The 23,722-nt window shown below is 41.6% G+C and overlaps 1 protein-coding gene across 2 annotated transcripts in view; it reads left to right on the top strand.

Annotated features, from left to right (window-relative positions):
- Positions 1-6,491: 6,491 nt before the first annotated feature.
- Positions 6,492-23,722, top strand: part of PRMT3 (protein arginine methyltransferase 3) — a 51,598-nt gene continuing 34,367 nt past the window's right edge. Inside the window, exons 1-8 of one of the 2 annotated variants that reach the window (XM_074543914.1) lie at positions 6,492-6,678; positions 7,295-7,377; positions 8,747-8,796; positions 10,037-10,139; positions 10,565-10,718; positions 13,749-13,890; positions 16,866-16,931; positions 21,670-21,791. In XM_074543914.1, the coding sequence (XP_074400015.1) occupies positions 6,545-6,678; positions 7,295-7,377; positions 8,747-8,796; positions 10,037-10,139; positions 10,565-10,718; positions 13,749-13,890; positions 16,866-16,931; positions 21,670-21,791 (854 nt within the window). In that variant the 5' untranslated portion in view covers positions 6,492-6,544. The remainder of the gene's footprint in view (positions 6,679-7,294; positions 7,378-8,746; positions 8,797-10,036; positions 10,140-10,564; positions 10,719-13,748; positions 13,891-16,865; positions 16,932-21,669; positions 21,792-23,722) is intronic. The other variant, XM_074543913.1, reaches the window with a different exon arrangement.

Here is a 23,722-nt window from a genome sequence, read left to right as displayed (position 1 = left end):
GAGAACATCTACAGGAGCAATCCAGCAGGGGTGAGAACAGTAAAACCCAAAGTAAAACCCAGGCTTGCAAAGCCAGCTCACCGAGCCAGCATTGTGTCCCTGGGTGCTTCAGAGGCTCAGTGTGTGCCTGGGGACACTGCCTGTCTGCCTGAGCCCTGAATTGTCCTGCACACTGAGTAAAGTGCCATTGGATCACAGCTCTCACACCCAACGTCCCTAGGGCAAGGCAGGCAGTGAGGTGGAGTAAAGCCAAGAGGAGCTGTGTGTAATGCTGCTCCCCCTGTGCCTCACAGATCTGTGTGTGAGAGCCACCCTGCACACACAGGTAACATCCCAGCCTGTGTGCCTTGCAGGTGGATTCAGCATGGCCCAACAGTGCGACAGCTGCTTTGCTGGCATTTTATATACTGTAAATCAAAGAAGCTTACTTCTCTCACTCCTCAGTGCTCCTGCCCACAGACTAAGCAAGATTTTACCATATTGCTGTAAAAAGAAAGGGAAGGCTCAGGAGCTCTTGTATCTTTACGTTTCAAACTGATGGATTGAAAGTGGAGAAGGCAGTAAATGTGCTGAGGGTTTGGTGGCATAGGCTTGCTCATGTTTAACTGTGAAACATTTGCAAATGTCTACTTAAAGGCAACATTAAAACAACAGGCCTCTTTTGCTTTTGGGGCTTTGCTTACCAGTACAATGTGCCATATCAGAGTGTGAGGGTTGGGAGGACAGATCTAAAATTTAGCAGCTTAAAAAAAAAAAACCAAACCAAAAAAACCCCAAAAAACAACCCAAACGTTTTTAATCAGCTTGAGAGCCCAGTGGATTTGTGAAATCGTTTGGGATTAACAGGCTATTGATTGCTAATAAAACAATATTTAGCTTTGTGTGATGAACAGCAATGGAAAAAAGGTGTGGGCACCTTGTCAAGCAGGCCCCATTGAGGAGGGATGATGGGTTAAGTGTGGGGCCCTGAGTGGCAGCGTGGGTGCCCAGGCTTCAAGGAGAACTTGTCAGTTGTTAGTGAGGCTGCTGAAAGGAAGGACGCCAGCGCCTGATGGCTGGGGTAGTATTGATGCAAGTTAGCTGACTAATCAGATTGGAAAAGTCCCATGGTATTTATGTCACTTTAATTTTCATCAAACAATTGGAGACGACAGCACTCTATTAAGAAGAGGTTGATCCAGAACTAAAGCTAAATAAATTAGGGTCTCAGTTTAATCAAATTATCCCTCTGCTGGCCTTGGATTAACCGAGGGAGACAGCGTCAGTCTAGGCACTTTTCATTGGCTGGTTTATTTTTTTTTAAAGAAGCTGGTACAAAGAATGGGAGATTTAACACACAGCTACTACTCATAATACCTCAAATAAGCACCTTTTAAAGAAGCAGGAATTAATATTTATCAGGAAAATTTGCAGTTTTAGTGAAGGATATTTCCATTTTTATGTTAGGAGGTTTTTTTCCAGTGAAATGAACTGAGAATGAGGCTAAACTTTGTCAACAAAAATCTAGACTGAGAGAACCTGAAACAAACTGGCACAGAAATGGAAACATTAGCCTAATGCTACCTAATGATTCCTTGTTAGACTTATAATATTTTAGTTTACCTGCTCTAAAAAGGCTTTGATTGCACAGTTACATTTTGCTATTGTTTACTTACATTTTTCATGCAGGGTAAGAAATTCTTTTTCCTCTTCCCTACATTCTATACACCTCTAGGCATAAAAATCTTTGAGGTATCCAGATTGCCTCTCAGAAAATAATTTTCCCAAGCTGCCTTATGTCTTCTGCAAAGTTTTCACTACAAGTTTACAGCAAGAGATAGTAACTGTCTTTTCAATAGTATTAACATGAAAAATAATTCAGTGTTTATATTTCTCTACAATGATTTAACTCAACTGTTGCAATAAATCTTTCAAGATCCTGAACTCTTGAAATATTCCAAATCTGTGTGTTGTCATAATCATTGTAAAAGTAACTCTGGATTTCTAGACATAGAAATGAAAGTAAAATACTACATCCTTTGCTGGAAGCAATGAAGTGAATTCATCCCAGTTAACCACAACATTTTTTTTTTTACAAATGCAACATGATGAATAAACACCTCCTTCCATCCTTGTTGCAAAACTAAAAATAATTTTGTGAGAAAAGCAGTGTAAACAGATGTAGCATTGTGCCTGAGTCTACTTTCTGAGCACTTCTATCTCTGACTTCTAACTGGGGTTTTGCTGCCCATGATCATCAGTGTTGTTCCTCATTCTTCTGAGGCAATCCCAGCTTAGGGAAAGTGAAATTGAACAAATGAATACTTGTATTTTTGTTACATCTGTCAAAATGGAAGTAATGGGATCAGCTGTGATCTAGTGCACACTCAGGAAAATAATTTTCACTGCATGTGTAATAGACCTGATAAGTATGACTGGCTTCTGTTGTCCCTATTCTCCCATAATCTACACAATTTCATAGTCTTCCTCTGCTTGCATGTCATTTCTGTTCTTATTAAGCCCTTCGAAATGCAGGCACTGAGCACCTGGTTCCTTGCATAGCTATGCACACATGTCCAATGCTCCTTTCATTTAGGATTTATACATTTCCACTCAAACAATTTCCTCCCTTCTTTTTTCTCACACGCTTCATGATTCCACTCTTTGGTCAGCTCTGGTGGACCCAATTCAGAAATAACCTTGCAGATGCTCATAGTTGCACAAGAAGGTTTTATCTTTCCCAGGTAACTCGTCTACTTATCTCCTTCCAAATCTTGCTAAATGCCTGACATCCACTCTTGTGACACTAAGCATCCTGCAGATGCTCTTAAAAAAAGTTAAGGGCCAAATAGTTGCTTTTGGGGGGTTGTTTTTAATGCACAGCACTCACACTTCTGCTAGTTTGACTGAAAATTTATCAGAATGCCCCCTGTCTTTGCTTGTTTTCTTACTGTGGATGAAAAAAGATCATATATTTTCATTGTAAAAGGTGATCTAAGGTAAATGCTTCATTTTACTTCAAACTGGGATAGGATTTTTGGTAGTTTTTCTGCACAATCATTTACTCTAAGTTCAGGTATTTTTTCCCTGTAGAAAACAGACATTTTCCCCGTAGGAACACAAATATTATGAGACAGAAAAGTTTGAGATGCTTACAGCTGCTATCTCTGTGAACAATGGCTTATCCTCAACGTGCTGATGAATTCTTTTATCTGCTTTTACCCTTTGGACACAAACAGTCAGTGTAACCCTGAAGATCAGTGATTTTCTAAGTATCTCATTATTTTTGTAACAGTACCTGTTTGGAGAGATCTCAGTTGGATTCCTGTGACCTGTAGCATCTGACATGATCCCATTTTCCTCAAGCTGCTCCACAATGCACATTTTATGGAGGCATTTCTGTAGAGATATAAATGTGTGTGCAACACGCTGAGTCCCACATTTTGCAATATAACCCTAAACCCAATTCCAGGGTGAATTTTTGTTAAAAACTAAACAACAACAACCCAAAATCCCCCAAGTAAATAACACCTGCCACCCACTCACCCCCCAAAAAAAGCCAAAACCAAAAACGCAACAACCCAAAACCTGCCCCTGTCCAGATAAGTTTAGTTTTGCAGCCCATACTTTCCTTTGTTAGCCCTTTCCAGCCCCACTTCAGCTCCAGATCTAGGCTTACCTTCTCTCTTAATCTTAAACCTAAGCCTGGTTTGAGGGTGAGCCCTACAAATGCTCTGATGGGCTTTGCCCAGATAAAAAATGCCTCAGTCAGTTATCTTAGCATGCTAAGGGGAATATGGTCATCATTTTCTGAGACTTTTAAACTGACTGAGCATTTACATTCAGAATAGCAATTCTGCTTTCAATACTACTAACTTTTCCTTAGTATAAGAATAAAAAATACCTTTTGACTACAGTTCATTCCCTCTGCACACAAACTGGCACTCACATGTTCTGATTTATACTTCATTTAACTCTTTCCAAGCTTTTATTATTTTAACAGATTCTGAATTCAGCCTTTGGCTGTGAAGGCAATAAAGGGTGAAGAGGTAACTGTCATTACTGATGTTTTATTGCAGGGATACCATTCTGCAAAAGGTGAGGTTTCTGCACCTGGCTCTGTTGCACCTAAGGCCTCTGGAACTGTGCTTTTCATTGCTGTGTGATGTGGGGAAGTGGCAGCTTTGTGAGAAAAACCACAGCTTTCATCTCTACACATCTTAAAGGCTCAATGAAAAAGCCACTATTTGTTTCTGGACTGCTGGCTACAGAGAGTTTCCATCATTGAATCAAAAAAATTACAACAAACTGGGGTGGGAGGGCTGAATATAAATTTGCTTTTGGAAGTGCCATTCTTGGCATTTATGTGTAGCAGGCCACCTTTAGTATCCAAGGAGTATAAAGCAAAATTTTGGACAGTTTGGATTTTCTGGAGAGAAAATGCTTTTGAAAAATTGTCTTTAGTTTTGAGTTTCATTGTTGTGAGCTGTTGTCTGCTCTGTTGGTGACCTTGAGTGGTTAAAATTTAAAAAATACAACTCTGACTACACAACTAAGAAGTAATTTGTTTTGTTAATATGAATTTTTAAAAATCTGCTCTCTCTTTTTTTTTCCTAATATATTTTACACAGGGTAAAGTCATAGCCTTTTAATAATAGTTTGTTAAAAAAATCTTCTTTTTTTGACACAATTTCTATTAACATATTTCTTTGGTTTTGAATTATGGCAAGGACAGGAGCCACAAAAAAGTGACGCAGGTAGAGAATAAAGTTACACATGCTTGGAAATCCAGATGAAACAGGGGATATGTCAATACCATATTTTGTGTGTGAACACCCTCCAACAGTCTCCCCAGTGTTGTGTTTCCAGAACTGAAAAATGTTTGAAATGCAGTAAAAAACGCAGCAAATATTTGAAGTTTCTTCCCCTTGGCCCAGATTATGAAATAGTAATCCATTACATTGTAAATCTTCCTGTACCATGCAAATCCCTTTACAAGGATTAGGAGATTGTAACAAAGATGGTCATATTTCAATAGGTACCGGTGTAAATTACATATTTCTGCTGCAGATTTCATACAGTGCTCACCCAACATGTTACATACAGTGACCCACACAAACAGGTGCTTTACATTTATTGAGAACCTTCATTCCAGAACAATCCAAAAGAAGGCACATTCAGCCTGTGCTCTCTGAGGGCACTCCACAATAGCTGCGGGTGTGCAATGGAGCAGAGACTGTGCAATCAGTGACCCCCTGGCCCTCGGGGGCGGCCGGGGGAGAGCAGAATCTCACTCAAACACAAAGAAACTGCTGTTTCTGCTTTTGCTGCTATCAGCCTGGCTGCTGCTGGCAGAGCAGCGCCTGTTCAGTCTATTTCTGCTCCTAACTGCTTGGGCAAGAGCAGAGGGAAACTGTGTTTTATCATGCTGCATCACTTCTGTTTCTTTCAGGGGATCAGATCCTACTTGGGGGGCATAAGGCAGGAGCATCTGACTACTAGATTTCCTCTGTACACTAAGGGAATGCAGCACTTTGCACTAATTCTAATTCATTGGGTAGCACTGAATTGCTGCGTAGGAAAGAGAATTCCTTGAGAAGCACTTAGTCCACATCACTAAGTAGTGTGTGCAAAATTGGTGGTATCTTCTCATACCTGTAGAAATCTGAATGGATATAGGATTTTTAAAAAGTGCAGGACGAAATTTGTGAAGGAGTTTGACCGAGTTGCTCTTAGACCCTTCTTCAAATTTGGCATTCTGGTCTTATTTAAAACCAGTTTCCAAATTTAGGTTTTTCATGTCCCTCTGGATTTGCCTATAACTAAGCAAGCCTAATTTGTTTAATTAGTACCATACTTACAAGTCTTTGTTAGCTTTGTAGCTCCTGGCTGTGCCTCAGGACAGGGCTGGCCCTTCTGGCTGTGCTGATGTCCCCGGGACAGGGCTGGCTGTCCGGTGTCCCCAGCACAGGGCTGGCTCCCCTGGTGCAGGTCGCTGCTACCCCACATCGTCAATTTCTTCCGCCGAACCCTGACAGTGCCTTCGAGGCAGGAAGAAGTTAATTTCTTCTGATAATGGAGCAATAAATTCTTTTTCTCTGAAAGATTCAGGTGTCCTGTGGCTGCTATCTCGCTGCGAGTCCTTTCTTTAAAAAAATCACCGTACATAGCATAGTTTTCATTTCAACAGTTTTTGTAACCTAAAACTATATTTAACACACTACTTAAGAGAATTAATATAGTGTCACTTTCTAACACAACACATATTTTTAATATTTGCCAAAAGCCAATCATAAAATCCATGCATTTTTCACGCTGAGGGACGGGGCCGTGGCTGAGGGACGGGGCCGTGGCTGAGGGACGGGCCGTGGGTGAGGGACGGGGCCGTGCCTGAAGGACGGGGCCGTGGCTGAGGGCCGGTCCCGCTGCCCCTCTCTCCCGCAGGGTGGCGCCGGCCCGGGCCCTCAGCGCGGCCGCGGCCGGAGGCTGCGCCAGGGGGCGCTCAGCGCGGCCCGGTCCGTCCCCGCGGCCGGAAGCGGCGCGCACGGGGCGGCAGCGGCGGGACATGGATGCCATGGAGCCCGAGGAGGAGATGCCCGAACTGTCCGACGGCGAGGGCGCCTGGGACGACGAGCAGGAGGAGGAGGAGGAGGAGGGCGCTGCCGTGGCCCAGCAGACCCGCTGCCTCTTCTGTGCCAGGTGGGGGGACGGGGAGCGCGGAGCCCCGTGCGGAGCGCGCTGTTCTGGGTGCGCTGGGTGCGCTGCGCTGCGAGCGGCCGGCGCGGCCCGCGGGATCGGGATCGGGAATCGCTGCTTTGGGGCTCGCTCCGTAGCGTGCTGATCGCGTACACGGCTCTGCGGAGCCAAGCGAGTGATTGAGCATTCGGATTGAAGGAGGGAGTAGCGTGGTAACCCCCTTCCCTCGTGCTGAAGCAGCGTGGAGGCTCTTCTCCTTTTCTCTTTCATCTCTTCCCCATCGTCAGTATCGAGATGAGAGATTTTATTGCTATCAAACTGCCCCACCCACCTTGTGTTGGTGTGGGTTTTAGATCTCAGGTTTAATGCAGGCTTTGCTGTCAGACAGTGTTTGGAAATTAACAGGATCTGTGGTTTTGTCAAACAGAATTGTTGTGTTCGTTGGCTTTTGTTTCAGAATGTTTGACAAACAAGGTAAAAGCTTTGTCAGGCATGTGAGCCAGTGCCTTTCTCAAAGGCAGGAAATGTGTTCTGCAGTAAGTCAGAACAGAGCATATAGCACTCATAAGTTAGAACTTAATGTGTCAGTATTGCACTTTTAATAGTTTGTTATTTACAGGTTGTTTAGTTCTGCTGAAGCTGTGTTCTCCCACTGCAAAACAGAGCATCAGTTTGATGTTAGTGATGTGATCCAGAAACATGGTAAGTTTTTTTTCATGATTTGTCATTTCCTTTTGTGTATGAGTATCTCATTTAAAATAAATTGCAGATATTAATTTGTTTATAACTGATCTCCTGGTTTGCAGTTGAAGCTTCCAAGATTGAATAAGATGAGCTATTGTAGAAAAAGGCTTATACATTTTCTTTATGCTGGCTGCTTCCTGCATGCCTTTTCTACCAGTAAAGCTCTCAGCCAGTGACAAAAGTGAGCTTGATCTTTGCTTGCTTGTGCTGATTCCTCACTGCCTACTTGATTGACCTGAACCAGACACTGCATGATTGATCTGATCTGATCTGCTGGCAGCTCTTGCCTGACCAGTGATGCTGTTGTTGGGCTCAGCATTAAGCAGAGCCCCATGCCTTGTGTCCTTCAGGTGATCACAGGGAGGCTTTCCCTCCCATGTCTGTTAAATTCTTTTTAGTCAAGTTTAAGGGTCTGTCACTTGAAGCAGTCATTATATATCCTAAGATCTAGTCTGGTCTGTTTTCTGTCTAAAATCCAAGCAGAAGTATTTTGGGTTTATCTTTGCTGTTCCTGGGGAGAGAACACAGTTAAACTCCTATTACTTTTGCCAAGGTGGCAGTTTTAAATCAGTATTAGTAGGTATTCTTAGTGAGTAGCATCAGTTCACATTCTTTTAAGCAGAAGGCTAAGAATATGAACAGGGGAGCACAGCAGCCTAGAATGCCATCAAGGTAGCTGGAAGGAGGTAAGAGTGGCTGTCCTGATGTACTTGCTTGCCAAATGAATGAAATCTCTGTCCACAGTTCCCATTTGGATGTGTTCCATTCTTAATTTGTGGCAAATGTATTTGCCCTCAGGGTGAGGATTTCCTGGGTTAGTATAGTAGGAGTCCTAGTAAAATATCTGTATTTTATTTGAATATCTGTATTATGTTTGAATATCTGTATACAGGCCTTGCCCTGATAAGCCCTGGTTGTTTTTGATGGGCTGCAGCTGCGATGTCCTTAATTGGGCTGCAGCTGTAGCTAGTGGAGATAACTGGGATAAAAGGGGCTGGGCTTGGCCAGGCAGGGAGAACCTGGAAGGAGCTGTGATTAGGAAGCACCAACAAGCAGGAGAAGATGGCAGAGCTGTGAAGAGCTGCTCCCAAGAAGGTATGAAACTTTAGAAATATGAAATACAACAAGATAACAACAGGTTAGTCCTAAAGAGAAGAAGAACACAGATGGCAAACTTAAGATAGGAAGAGTGCACTGCATAGTGGTGTACACCCAAGGGGAAGTTTGAAATTTCCAATTGAACAGGTAATTAGTAGTCACTTAACTGTAAAACATGTGGTCTTTTCTGTGATACAAATGCTCTCCCCTTTTTTTTTTTTCCACTCAGGACTCGATTTTTATGGGTACATTAAACTAATAAACTTTGCCAGATTAAAGGTAGGTGTGCCACCTATTACTTCTGTGTTCTGACTCTGGAGAATAGTGATGTGCTTTCAGTTTGCCCATTTCTAATAATAGTGTGAGATTTTGTATTGAAGTTTTAGAAAAAGAAATCATGGGAATTAAAGTAGCTGTTGATCTGTTTATCTAGATATGAGGCTGGTTTAATTGTAAACATATTTAATTAATGTGAAATTTTATTTTCAGAAGTGGATGTTGAGATTTGCATAAAGCCTCCATGCTGTGTAGTATCGTCTTGTTTTATTCAGGTTCTTTGGGCCTTTGACTCTGCTGTCTCACTTCAGAAATGGGTTCACTTCTCAAGAACTGAAGTTTCTCAGTCCTTGCATGTGTGTTGATGTAAAAACCTTTCCTGAGGGTGTGAGCTGGCCAGACCCCTACTTAGTAAGGGCAATAGCTGATCCCTCAAGTTATGGAACTTAAAACTCTGCTAAAATTATACCTGAGTCTGGAAAGCTGATGGGAACCTACAGTTTTAAGATAGGCCTTCATATATTTTGTGTGTCTTGTGACTTTGTTCCTTCATTATTCCTTTAAAGTTTAGGTTAAAACTCAATACCATCTTATCTTACTAAGTAGTTTTTACTTCAGTCTACATATCTTAAATCCTCAAGTAGTTATTTAATGCATAACTGTGTAGAGTAAACACAGGCAAAAACTGAAGTCCAAAACTGACTTCACTTTTCTTAACCAAGTATTAAACTGGATCCAAACAGGAGAGACAGAACAGAAGTTTCTGAGTTCTGTTACTACAGCACTGTTCATGTAAGAACCTGACAGGATTAGTAGCTTGGATTTTTTGATTAGCCACATACCTGAGTGGACTTGGTTCCTGAGAGCAGCACAGTCCTGCAGGTATCCTTCAGCATCTGTCAATGTGCTGTGCATTACTGCTGGCACAGAATTCCTTGGTATCCTTCAGCCTCTGTCAATGTGCTGTGCATTACTGCTGGCACAGAATTCCTTGGTATCCTTCAGCCTCTGTCAATGTGCTGTGCATTACTGCTGGCACAGAATTCCTTGGTATCCTTCAGCCTCTGTCAATGTGCTGTGCATTACTGCTGGCACAGAATTCCTTTGCCAGCCTTTGCTGCAAAGGTCCTTCAGTAATACCCTGCATATTTCACTGTGTGAAAGATTGCCTTGTTTCCTTGAATGAAACTGGAGGACTGGTGTTTTCAAAGAAACTTAGTGTACATGTTCTTCTCCTGTCTAGAGACCAACTGCAGCATATTTGAGTTCTCTCAGCAGCCCACTGCCTTGGGAAGGAGAGGAATATTTGAAACCAGAACTTGAAGATGATCTCCTTCTTCAGTTTGGTAAATAACTGCTTCAGTGTGAATCTTGCTTTGTGGGGTAAATGTGGTATTGTCAGAGTTGGTGAGCATTGTCACTGTTACTCGATTTATGTGTCTGAGAAAGTCCTTGTATTAATTATATCTAATTTAATTATGTCTAAACCAAATGTCTCTTCTAGAAATAATGAAACAGTGGTATTTAAGGAAGCCTGAATTGTGGATTTATTTGCCTTAACTTAGACCCTGCTTCTAGCATATTTGCTTCTTCTTCCTAGGCAGAAGAATTGCTTCTTGTGTTTTTTAGTTAGCCCTGTCAAATTCAGTTGTGCCTTTTGTGAAACAACCAGCTTGTACAAAGACAGAGCTAGCATGAAGTGTTTATGATCTGCTGTGAACAGATCATAAATGTGATTGGTAGGTATTCTTTTTCCTCCCTGTTTTATCAGACATAGAAGATCTTTGTGAGCCTGTGAAAGTTTTGCCTTCTAATGGCGTAAGTGACACCATGGTGCTCCTGGAACAGTTAAAGCATGCAGAACAGAGAGCCAGAGCCGCAGAAGCAGCCTTGGCTAGGGCACAGGATGACCTTCAGAAGATGAAGTAAGTGTCTGAACTGAAGTTTGGGGCTGTTTTTGTTTGATGTGTTTTAGATGTGTTTCGAAGACAAACAGAAATTGAAGGAAGTAGCAGAATGTAACATGAACCTGACCTTGGGATGGGGCTGTAGGTTTGACTTGTCTGTTGCAGGTGGTTAGTACGTTTCTTGTAGATGGTTGGTAAAAACTGCACAGAAACCTGCACAGATTGAAAGGACAAAGTATGCTTGGGAGAGCGAAGCAAGCACAGCACTCAGGTTTTTTCCTTCAGACTGCTCTGTTTTTTGACATACCTTTCTGTTAATTCTTTAGGTAGGCTTTTGAACACTGAGGATGCACACACTGGAGAAGAGAGAGCAAATTAAATACAGGACTCTGGAGATGTTCAGAGTTGGCTTCAAACAGTAGTTGTCAGTAGAGTTCATTTGCAGTTTGGAGAAGCTCTCAGTGGAATTAATAAATCAGCTTTTTTCAGCTACTTTTGTTTTTGGTATCAGATGAGGGTAGTAAGAGTATGCAGTCAGGACATCCCTGTAGCTCTTCTAAATCTTGAGGTCTGCATGTGGATTGTTGATGCTCATGGGTAACACGGAAATACGAACTTCATTTAAATCCCCTGCAAGCATGAGATCACACTGACTGGGCACAGAGGAACTGAAATTATATTTAAGAGACTTGAAAAAATAATTCATGTTCTTTTGTGTGAGAAGTTAATCAGAAAACTTTTGTGTTGTAAAATTTGAGTGTTGTGCATTTTGACCGTACACACTTGGAGCTACGGGTAACTAGGTACACCAAAATATTAAATGTATTCAAATCCCCTAGCTGTGAACAATTATTTATGTCAAAAAGGATCCATTTTGTCTTCAGATGAGTTTGAATTTTGCACACAGTGCTTTTCTGGTATCTCTGTATACATTATGCTTTAACTGATCATAAACAGCAGGAATTAAAGAAATTTATCATTGTGCTTCAAAAACTTGGGGGTATTTTCTGTGTATCTTTTTGCTTTATATTCCATTCATTTTAATTTAAAATAAAAAAATCCTCACAGGTATCAGTAGCAATTTCAGCTCTCTAAACTTTAGTGAGGCTTACAGATCTTTTAAGTAAGTATATTAAGTTACCTGCTCTTGTAAGAGGGAGCCTGTAATTTTTCTTTCTCAATACAACCCCTTCAATTCCGCAGGGGTCAGCTGGCAGCAAAAATAGCCAGATGTAGATCTGATGAAGCAGCACAGTTTTATATTATGGACAGATGAGTGAGTTGCATTGTAGCAGTCTAAATGCTGTAATTCAGTGGTTTGTGCTGGACATTACTGCACAGAATATCACCTGCTCCCTTTCAGGTAAACCTCTGGGAAATAATGACAGTAACATTTTTATAAATCAGATCAACTCTAGTGTTAGATGTGACTTGGAGACTTCAGAGCACAGCTTGTCTATGCTGAGTTTTTAATCTGTCACCTCTTTAGAGGTGATGGCTTTTGTTTTTACTTATCCTTTTCTTGATTAAGAGGCCAGCAGGACAGCTCTGTCTTTGGAATTTCTTTGGTGCTTGTGTTGCATGCATATACTAGGGCAACTATTGGCTTAAATAATTTTGAATTAAATCATTTAAATCTCACACAGTGCTAATTATATGTAATTGTATATCACAGAATCCATTTTATGGAAGTTTAAAATTGTATCGTGTAGATATTTGTATGAAAGTAAAGAAAATACAAAGTACTGTGGTAAAGAGCAATATTAAAAAAAGATCCAGAGCACTTCTGTGTAAAAAAAAAATATAGGAAGTTTCTGAAACTGACAAAATTTCAATACAAAATCCCTTACCATATTCTCTTCCCCATCCAAACTAGCTGAGCAGGGAAGTATTTGAAATATCAGGAGTGAAATATTATTTTTGCTTTTGTTCTTCTATAAGGAAGATATTGGTAATGAGATTGTTCCTACAGTTTCTATATGTGAAGGTTCCATTTAAGAAAGTATGGTTGCTGTTAAAGGTGAGTGTCAGAGGCTTTGGAGTGGTGTAGGATGCAGCTTTTGTTGCTGTTGGACTGTAGACCTTGTGGGAATACTGTCTGGCTGAAGTGTGTTTGCTTTTTCACTCCATTGTGGGTGTAGTATGATCTGCTTGTTAATGTCTAATAGTGTTTTCATTATAAACCCCTTGATTTGTGTGTTTTGTCATCCAGCCTGCTTTTAGGACTGAGAACACGGAGGGGGCCCTAAAGCTCATCTAGTTCCAAGCAGGAGCAGCTCCCAGGTTGCACAGAGCCCCATCCAGCCTGGCCTTGGACACTTCCAGGGACCCAGGGGCAGCCCCAGCTTCTCTGGGCCATCTGTGCCGGGGCCTCACTGCCCTCACAGTAAAACATTTCATCCTAATATCCAGTCTAAACCTACAGTCTTTGAGTTTAAAAGCCATTTGTCCTTGTCCAAAGTCCCTGTCCATATTTCTTGTAGCCCTTTTAGGAGCTAAGAGATGCAGTGGGTTCACCCTGGAGGCTGCTTTTCCCCAAGCTGAGCAATCCCAGCTCTCAGCCTTTCTTTACATGTTGAAGGAGTGCAAGAGCAGGGAGGAGGGAAAATAAGCAGCATAAAATTCAAGTAATAAATTGAATTTTAAACTTTTTTTCTTTTCACCCAAATGTCCAAGTTTTAAAATGCTTCCCTCTCCCTTCCAGTAGTCACCCAGTGTCGTGTGGGCAGCAGTCCTTGTGCTCTTTGTGTTGAGTCCATATCTGCATTCTGCAGTGCTGGCTTTCATACCAGCAAGTTCAAAACAGATACTCCTGCCTTAGAAATAGCAGCTGCCCCCGGTATTTCACTGCTGAGCAGCAGGAGCCGGGCTGGCCGGGGTGCTGCAGCAGCCGTGCGGAGCCTGCAGAGGGAGGACCTGCACACCCAAAGCTGCTGCTGCCGGTGCTGCCCAGCCCCAGGGCAGCCTGCAGCCATCCCTTCCCCTGCCCAGCCTCCCTCCCGCCGTGCCAGAAACGCGTCCCAAGGGTGTCTTTCACACTGATTGCAGGCAGTTTGCTCAGGACTTTGTGATGAGCGCGGATGTCAGGAGCGGCCCGCCGTGCGGCGCCATCGCAGACCTGCGGGAGGATGAGGATGGCGTTTACTTCAGCTCCTATGGGCACTACAGCATACACGAGGAGATGCTGAAGGTCAGGAAGCCATCGCCACTGCTCCTTCCTGGGACTCAAGAGGAGAGGTGGAATCAAGTGGGCTGTGTGCCCATATACTGCAGAGCAGCTGCATTTTTAACCCTTTCTGTCCAGGAGAGGTTTTTTGGTGGTACTTGGACTAAGAGATCATTTTTCAGTTTTATTTCCTTTGTGTAAGCTCTGTTTACAGGAGGCATTAGGAACAGAAAATCATTTACAGTTGTGTTGATAGTACAGTACCTGTGCCACAGCCCTGCCTTGCCAGAAGCAGCTTTTTCCTGTTGTTTAAAACACAAAGGATAAAACATAGTCCAGACAGTGAATATTTTTCTCCAGGTTTACATTTTCCTTATAACTGAAATTTGTTAGGCAAGACCATTTCTCAAATATTGTGGTGGTCTCTTGCACTTTGTAAACAGAAAATGTTACTTGTGCATGTCTAGGTGTACTGATAGCATGACAACAAACTGTCATGTTCATAAACATGCTGGAGCAGTTCCTTTCATATGCTAAAGATTAAAAAAAGTTTATGCTCAAAACTTCTCTAAGGCAAACCTATGTATGCCCTTTTAACTTTAAAATAAGAAAAAACAAGTGCAAAGCCCAACAGCTTCAGATTAACTTGTAAATTAAAATGTCCTAATGCTTCCTTTCAGAGAAGATGTCATAGTTGTGAGAGTTATAAGCAGTTTTATCATTTTAAGGCATAAATAAATAAAAATTCCTGTCTAAATTCAAGGCAGAATACAGAGCTGTGCAGTGAATTTGTGCCTGCAGCTGGCATATAAAGCTTTCAGCTTTGTAAATCATTCAGTGGCCCCAGTGCAGAAATACATGTGAGTATGTGTTAAGAGTAGTGTGACTGTGAGATTATTATTAAGGGGAGGAGATTTTACAGAAGTACACAGAGCTGGCTGCAGAACTAGAAGAATGTTTTCTGAAATGTATGGTGTGTGGAAATACAACAGAAATGTAACTTGAAGATAAATAAAAAGATAGGTGTTTGGTTTTGCAGCTGTGTAAAGCTGTCATTTGAGATGATGTAGGTATAGGATGAGGAAGCCTTTCAGTTGGCACATAAAGTTTACAGTAAATCTGCATCTCTGCACAAGGAGATTGGTACAAAATTGTATTTTACTGATTTAAGGGTATGTTTGTCATAATGCTTTTAAGAGGACTTTTGACTTTCCAAAACATAGGAAAAGGATTACTTTTATTGTGTGCACATTGAGATTTTTTTCTTTATGCAAGGCATTCACTGTGGTTGTTTTTCCTGATTACCTTATTTGCATAAATACAGTGGCTTACTACATGAACATTTTTAAGATAGCAGTCTTGCTGTCTGAATGTAAGCCCATTTCTGAAACCTTTTTTGTCCTTATGCCTGGTAGTGGTGAGACAGAATTTCAGTTTGGGGTATTTCTCTGCAAATACTTGAGAGGAGGAGCAAGAACATTGTTACTTCACACTTGCCGAGTCGCTGGTGTTTCCCTTACTCTGCCTTTGTGTTTGAGAATTTCTTGGCTGTCATCTTAATAATTTTTTACCATTTTACTTAAATCAAGAAAGCATTACATGGAAAAGTTGAGTGGAGAAGGGGATTGGTGAATAGAATCCCAAGGTGCTTGGCTGTGGCTCCAGCTGCTTTCAGTTGGGGCAGGAGGCAAGGCTGAAAGCTTTCCAGCTGGCTGCTTTCTCAATTGATTATTTATTTTTACACCACTTTGGTCCTCCCAGCAAATCCTAATACGTACTGCAGTAGAGGTGAAGTACTAAAAATAGTTGCTCTGAACATCTTAGCCAAGCAATATGGTTTTAAAGAGTCATGGTTCTGTTACTGATATTAGTTATGCAGGATTTTAAAGCAGAATTTTCTAAAATAAACCCCAGCTGCTTCTTTGAGTTTTGTGTGTGATTGTACTCTTACACATAGACCTGGATTTTAGGATTTCCAAGCCTCAAGATAATTTGTCTCCAAAATTTTTATTATCATAAAAATGTTCCTGTCACTGTTTATCTTCTTCTTTTATTAAAATAGACTTTGTTCTTTCTCAGTGTAGAAAATTTGTTTCTCTGTTATTTCTAGAAATTCTTAACTTGCTGTCGTAGAAAAATCCTCTAGATTTAATGAAAGTACTAGGATTTTATACTTCAGCATTTTTTGCACTAGACCAAAAATTGCTGATTTTTTTTTGGTCTGTAACACTTGAACTGTGACAGCAACTCCAAAACCTGTAGTTGGCTGTCAATTTGTGTACCTGCTGATGCATGTTAAGAGAATCAATGTTTTAACAGATTACCTTGCTGGTAATCTGAGCTATGCTGCAGGCTTTTTTATACTAAGGTACTATATTTGTTTTGTTCTAGGCTTGAAAATACTGCAGCTTCTCTGGCCCTGTTGTATTTCAGTCAAACTTATTTACGGTGTTGGACTTTCAGCAAATGGGCTTTAACTGCCAGCTTGTCGTCAGGACTGCAGATCTGCAGCTTGTTCCGAAAAAAAACCAAGTTAATTTGATGCATAACTTTTTTTTGTTTACAGAAATCTCCATGTCGCAGGGGTGTCAGAGAACAAAATGATACAAAACATTTTATGAGCATGTCATTCAAATGTTCACAATTTCCTATTTAAACTGGTTTCTATTTAAATTGCTGTAATATTGTCTCTCTATTACTGCTGTTCCTTGTTAGCGATGAACAGGTATTTAGATCTTTGAAACATTCAAAAGAGAAGGCAGAATCAGGAAACCATAAAATAGTTCCTTATTTTTCCTCCAGCTGAGGCAAGTGGCTTCATTTGCTGCAGTAAATTCTGCAGTATTGTCATACAGAAGTGTCGTGATTGCAGTGCCATGTAAGTACAGTATGTGCAAAGCATCTGTAGGCCAGGTTGAAAAGCCAGGTGTTCAGCATTTTTGGATTTTATGCCGTACCTAAGCAGGAAAAGTGACCCCTCTTTGTTCTTTGGCTGCCAGGATAAAGTCCGTACGGAGAGCTACCGGGACTTCATCTACCAAAACCCACACATCTTCAAGGACAAGGTGGGTAAACTGCTCAGCAATCCAGTCATTCCTGTGGTTTGTTTTGTCTCAAATGGCAGAAAAGCTGCAGTTTGCTGCCCTGCAGCTCTGGGGATGGAGGTTCCAGTGGCAGGATTTGATCCGATGCGCCCTGGCCGTGTCAGTGGTGGGGAGCTGCTGAGGGTGCAGCGAGCTGATAAGGGCAGTGCTGATCTCTATTGTCATTGTGCTGTGTGCCGTGGCAGGGAGCTCATTCATTATCCTGGCAGGGTGAAGTTGGGCCTCTCTTGTCGAGGATATTATGTGCAATCTCTCTGAGGGCTCTTTACCAGGATTAAGTGAATTTCTATGTATGCCTGATACAGTAAAAACGTCCTGGAAGCCCTGTGTAATTAGGGCTGGGAAAGAATTGGTGTGGAACTGATTTTTTTGAATTAGTGCTGTTTCCTGTCTCCAGGCTGGGTGGTTATTGTTAAAGGGCTTGCAGCTGTGAGCTGGTACTTCATTTGCAGTGAGGAGGGATTTCAGTGATGGATCTTACAGTGGTTATGACCCCTGCACAATAATAATCCTCTTGCCTTTTGTATTTCTGCTGGCTGTTTCTAATGAGTTTGTTGTGTTTGGAGCTTGTAGAAGCGTAGGATGGTTTGGGTTGGAAGGGGCCTGCAGGATCATGCAGTTCTAATCCTTCTGCCCTAGGTAGGGACACCTTCCACTAGACCAGGTTGCTCAGAGCCCCATCCAAACTGGCCTTGAATGGTTTTTTTTTCAGGGATGGGGCATTCACACTTTCTCTAGGCAACCTGTGCTGGGATCTCAAAACCCTCACAGGGAAGAGTTTTTCCTAGTATCCTATGTAAGCCTACTCTCTTCCATTTAAATCCATTCCCCTTTGTTCTGTCACTCTAGGCCCTTGTGGAGAGTCTCTCTTCATCTATCTTTTAGGCTCTTTTCAGGTACTGGAAGGCAACTGTTAGGTCACCCCAAAGCCTTCTCTTTTCCAGGCTGAGCCATCCCAATCCTCTGAGCCTTCCTTTGTAGGGGAGGTGAGAGAGCAGTTCTGTCCTGACAGAAAGTATTTCAGTGTTTGACAGTGCCTGTTCCTTGTATGGCTTACCTTAGTTTTCAATTGGCAACTACAGCAAAAAAAAAATTAAATATTTTTCTTCCCTTTTTTGCCTCAATTCATGTCACAAGCCTGTTTCTACTAAACATTTCTGAACTCTTTGATTATAGGGAGAGAACAAGCAAAAGTGTCATGGAATTATGCCACCAGGTAACTGTAGGTGGGCAGCTCATTCAACAATGCAGAAAGATCAATAAAGGAAAGAAAACTTTCCCCAGAGAAATGTAGTTTCACATTTTAGCCCCTAAAATTGATAACTGCAGGTTTTTGCAGGTTAAGGCTGATGTGAAGTTACACAAAATGTGGGCTTTGTGGAACAGTAATTTTTCATGATGGATAGTGTGTCTCCTGTGCTGCATGGACACTAGGAACACTGAAAACAAACCATGGAGTAACTGTGAGAGTCAATGATGCTTCAGCCCCAGGAGGAGATCCCCATGCTCAGGCACTGTGTGTGCTTACTCTGGTGTAAAAGCACTCAGCTGCTCTGGAGAAGGCTCACAAACTGATTTCTGAACGTGCTTTTTGCAGCAGTTTATTGATAAGGTTCCCTCAAATCATGGTGCATCCAAACCCATGGTGGTGTGTTGAGGTTGAACTGAAAGACAGAATCTGGATTGCTTGGAGTTCCCAGTGTGCCCCACCCCTGTGACCAGTGTCCTGCTGAACTTGTGTGTCTGGCCACATGGTGCAGCTTTCTCCTGGGACATTGCTAGAGAACAAATGAAGTTTGCTGCAGAAACCTGGCTTTGAAGTGATGTCTGTTACACACTTCTGCTGAAGGAGCTGTGTAGGATACTTTGTTTTGCTTAATTTATTTGTATAATGCTCTCAGGCTATACTAATGAATGAAAATTCCAGAGGCTGTTTTCCCTTTCATTTTAATAACAATTCAAAAAAATTGAGGAAAAAGTCTGTTACTGCATTTCCTAGAACTCTCTTTTGGTAGTCCTCCCTGGAAAATACCTACTGATGCTTTTTGGTTTTTTCTGAGTGTACTGTTATGAGGTGGTTTGGGAAGGCCTTGTTCAAAGAGCTGAATTTTTATACTCACTTTAGATGCAAGTCTGCATCCTAGCATTTAGGATACTAAAGAGGTGTGATTGCATGCTGATAGATGATAACAGTGTCTAGGTTTATTATTTTATTCAGAATTAGCCAATTAGCTTGTTCTGTCTCAGCTTTCAAAATAAATTATTAAAACTGGAACAAATCCTGCTTGCTGCCTTTGTTTTCAATCTGTCAAATGTATTTGAGATGAGAATGGGGCAATTCAGATTACCTGGCAGGAGTAATGAAGGTGGCTGTACTCAGTAAAAGGAAGTGTGGTCCATTTTACAATGAGAGTATTTTTGAGTGGAAAAATAATTTAGTAAAGCACTGTTGCCTTGCTTAGTTTTCATTGTGAGACAGAAATCTGAGGCAAGCATCAGTGCCATATTCAGGGAATAAAATGAGCTTTTAAACTACTGTCTCACTAAGGGCTCACTGATGAAATGAGTTGAGGTGGCCAAAGTGCCTGGCCCCCTGTGTTTCTGAGTTTGAGGTGGGCTATCACTGAAAGCAGGATCTCAGTTTGGCTCAGACTGCAGAGGAGCGTGTGGAGCTGCAGTGCTGTGGTGTGGTGAAATCACCTGTGCAGCTGCTCAGCTCTTTGCTGAGAGGCCATATGTGATCCCTGCAGGAACATGTGGGCTGCAGACCCTTGTCCTCAGGCTAATGGATGAGCACTCTGCTTGTCTTTCCCTTCTCACACATATTTCAGCCTGTGTTTTCCCTCCAGTGCCTCCTTTCCATCCCATCCTCTGCCTAAGGCTAGATGAGTTCCATCTGGGTTTTTAAGTGACCAGGGCAGCTGTCCAACATTGTCTGTTTTGATTTTTTTCCAATTTGTGGTGATTGCTCTCTTTCATGCAACTGTACATCAAGATGATTCTTTCACAGTGGTTTATTTTTGGCTGTGACTTCCAGCTGTCGTGGCTCAGTGATTTTGTTAACTACCATAGGTGAAATGTTAGGTGATGTTGGAGGGTGGGAGATTTCAGCAGCTGCAAGAATACTGATTTTTATTTTCTATTCCTGTCTCCAGCAGATTGACAGTTTAGGCATTTCTCTCATTTCTGAGTTGCAGTGTTGACTCCTTATGAAACAAGGCTCCAAAAGAGTTGCAGGTGGAGCAAGTAACTCTACCCACAAGTTCCCTCTGCACAAGCTGCTGTAAAAGGCCACAATACTGCTGGTTTTTGGTCTGTCTCCAGGTTCTGAGTGGCTCTGCAGAGACAGGTGGTGTCAGTGCTGCAGTCACTGCCTCCCAGACCACCCCAGCAGCAGCTCCCTTGCTCTGAACTGCTGAGGATGAGCAGCTGGTTTTGTTCATGCTGCCTTCAGGATCAAGGTTCTGTGTCCATCCTCAGAATGGACAGAATTGTAAACAAGGAAAGGGCAGAGCATCCCAGTATTTGCTGTGCTGCTCTTGGCCAGGTGAAATGCCAGGTTTTCTTATGCCAAAGCAAGAGTGATGAGTGGCTCTACGCAGTGTTTAGAAAACTTATTTTGATTTTCAGACTTCAGAACACTTTTGGGTTTGGTGCTGTGAGTTTTTTTACACCATTAGTAAAGCTTAGTTATATCAGACATGAGTCTAACAAGACCATTGATGATCTGGCCAATCTAGAAAAATACACCCTCAGAATCTCCAGAGATGCCTTTCAGCTCCAATAATTCTGTGAAAACAAGAAGCCTGGAACTCAGCTTAAAAATCTGCTGTAACACATTCATTAGGTTTGTAGCTGCTGAGAATTTCCAGCAGTTACAAGACATACATTGTTGTGATAGCAAGGTGTGAAAAATGCTGGTTAGTAAAATATCTGTGAAGCCTAAAACTGCTGGCAGCTCAACACCACTTAGTCATAAATTTGGTGCTCTTTTCCTAGTTGCTTCACATTTTTTAACTTTTCAGTCTTCCTGTAGTAGCTGATACGTGATATACGAAACCCCATGCATTTCCATGGCTCTTATGGCATACTTTTTCCAGCTGTAGTGGTGAAATTCGCTCTTTCATGAAAACTCTAGGGATTCCATCTTAACTGGATTCTTTTCACTCTATTTTGGTTATAAGTAGTGCTAAAGAGAAAATATTTCCAGGTGTTAAAACTGTGCCAGTGACCATTTTAAAATTTGGTCATCTCGAGCCATAGCTGTTTTGAGGCAGTGTGCCCATGTCTGGCAGAGGATTCCTAAATAAGTTTCTGAATAGACTTTTAAATTAAAACTGCAGCTAGAATACATTTTCTCAGTTCAATTATTAGTGATTCAGTGATGAAAATTGCTCAGGCTATAATTTCCTTTTTTTTCCTCTTCATGTAGCATTTTAGGTGTTTCCCACATGATTGCTTGCTGCTGTTTCCCATGGGACTGGGTTAATCTGCAGCTGGAATTCGTGGGCTTCATTGTCTGCCTGGAAAAGGTGGTAGAGTGGGAGTTAGACCTGCAGTGTGACTTGGATGTCTCTGCTCGTAACAGCAAGACTTCATGCCTTCTGTTGGAGTGTGCCATCTCACTGATGTAGACAGAAGTGTAGAAAAATCATAGCAAGGAAAATAAGATTGTTTTGCTTTTGTTTCTCCCTTTCAGGTGGTTTTGGATGTTGGCTGTGGAACTGGAATTCTCTCCATGTTTGCTGCCAGAGCGGGTGCCAAGAAAGTGATTGGAGTTGACCAATCTGAAATCATCTATCAGGCCATGGACATCATTAGGTAGGAGAAGTTGTGGTTGTTAGTTTTCTGTTTCTCTATAGGAATTTTAAATCATTTCTATAATTTGTCTGTGTTACAGAAAATAAAAGGCCTACCCTGTCAAGTGCTCTCCCCTAATTCAGCAGTGCTGAGGGTGCATGTTGTCCAGTTAGGTCTCTAAAGGTGTTCATTAACATCAGAACCAGCACTGAGCCCTGAGGGACACCTCTGGTACCTGGCTACCAGTGAGGATTTGTGCTTCTCCTCTCACCTCTTGAACCTCATGGCCCCGACCCATCTCCCCGTTTCTTTATCCACTCCACATGTCGCATATTTGCCTGCGGAGGATATTTAGGGAGGCTGAGCATGTGTAAAATCGAGCAATGACATCTGGAGACTTACAAAGGATTTCCTAGGATGAGGTAGGAGGAGTGTAATGTCCATGTGCACTGTTGATAGCTGATGGCTGTATGTTTTTTCATTTGGACGATTTTTGTAAGAGCAACTGTGAGAATAAAATCCAGGTAGATACTGAAGAGCTTGGGAGTGAAGTAATGTTGTCTGTGGGGAATTTGTTAGGTGCCTTTCACACATTGGTGGTGCAGCACTGCACACTTGGGTGCTGTAAAGTTACTCAGATTTCTGCTTGGGAAAAGCACCGTGTTGAACCTTAAGTGAATGTTTGACTAAAATACTTCTCTGGCACAAGAACTCATTCCTTAGAGAGAACCTTGCCTCTGAGTTCCTGACATCTTCAGAATGGTTGCAGATGTGAAATAGTGTTTTATATCTAATGTACTAGATGACAAACTTGGGGCTGTTTTAACTTTCAACAAGTGCATAAAGTCTTTTGAGTGTTATTTATACTTGGGGGAGAGTAGAAGTAACAGTCAGTGTGTGTTATTCTTTGGGGAGGAGAAGGGCAGGCCTCTAAGAAAAGCAATGAATCAAAACTCTTAAGAGTGATGAATTGCCACTTAAAGTATGCAGCGAATAATCAGTAAGGCTGCACATTTAGAGGTACTTTCTCCTATACAAGGTGCAATTCACATTAAAGTCTGCAGTTCACATCAAAACAATTTATATTTGTCTGTTTAAAGCTACTTTTCCTAAAGGAAAAGCTGACAAAGTTACAGTGGAGTAACAAATATTTATTGGAACACTAAACAGCTCTGTAGCTTAAAAAATGACTGTTGGGGCACACTTCCACCTGTGATTCAAGTGTGTGCTCAATGCTTCTGTCCTGCCCAGAATCCAGGTTAATTTCTAGCATGCTAATTACTGGAAACAGTGCCACCCATGTGTGTAAGTGAACCAGAATACATAGCCTGAGTAGCCTTAAAAATAAACTTACTTTAAACAAAATGATTGCCTTTTCTTTTTCTTGCTGTGAATAGTCCCTGTAAAATTTCTAGCACAGTGAATTACTTGACTTTTGTCATTCATCACTGTTAAGCTAAAATAGAAGGTTGAAATAGACTTCCTAAATAACATCTCAATTTTTCCTACAGTGTGTAAACTACATTGGTTGGTTTGGGTTTTTTAAACATTATAATTGAAAACAAGTATGTAGTGAATGAGTCCTTTTCTCTCTGTTGTTTTAAATCATGTCCTTGGATGTGGTAATTTAGAAAGTTATCTGTAGATCTCTTAGTTCTTCTTAAATTATTGTTGTGGGTGGTAGCTCTTTAACATTCCTCGCTTTGAACTTCTGATTTTACTTCTGTTTAGACCATTGAATATGATTTTAGTAATGAACTGCTATCCTCTAACAGAAAACTGTCTTGTGTAGAGGATTTAATGTCTTTGCAAAAGCCCAAGTGTTCAGGGAGCCCTTTGACCTTTTCCTTTCCCTCCCTTCATGGTGATTGTTCTTCCATTGTCTCTTGGATTGAATTTTTAATGTCATTACTGGTCTGCACTGAAAGCCAGACAGAATGTAAGAGTGAGAT

This window comes from Zonotrichia albicollis, chromosome 6 (assembly GCF_047830755.1).
Source record: "Zonotrichia albicollis isolate bZonAlb1 chromosome 6, bZonAlb1.hap1, whole genome shotgun sequence".
Taxonomy (NCBI): domain Eukaryota; kingdom Metazoa; phylum Chordata; class Aves; order Passeriformes; family Passerellidae; genus Zonotrichia; species Zonotrichia albicollis.
Note: the sequence above shows the minus strand (reverse complement) of the source record. Positions and strands in the feature narration are given on the sequence as shown.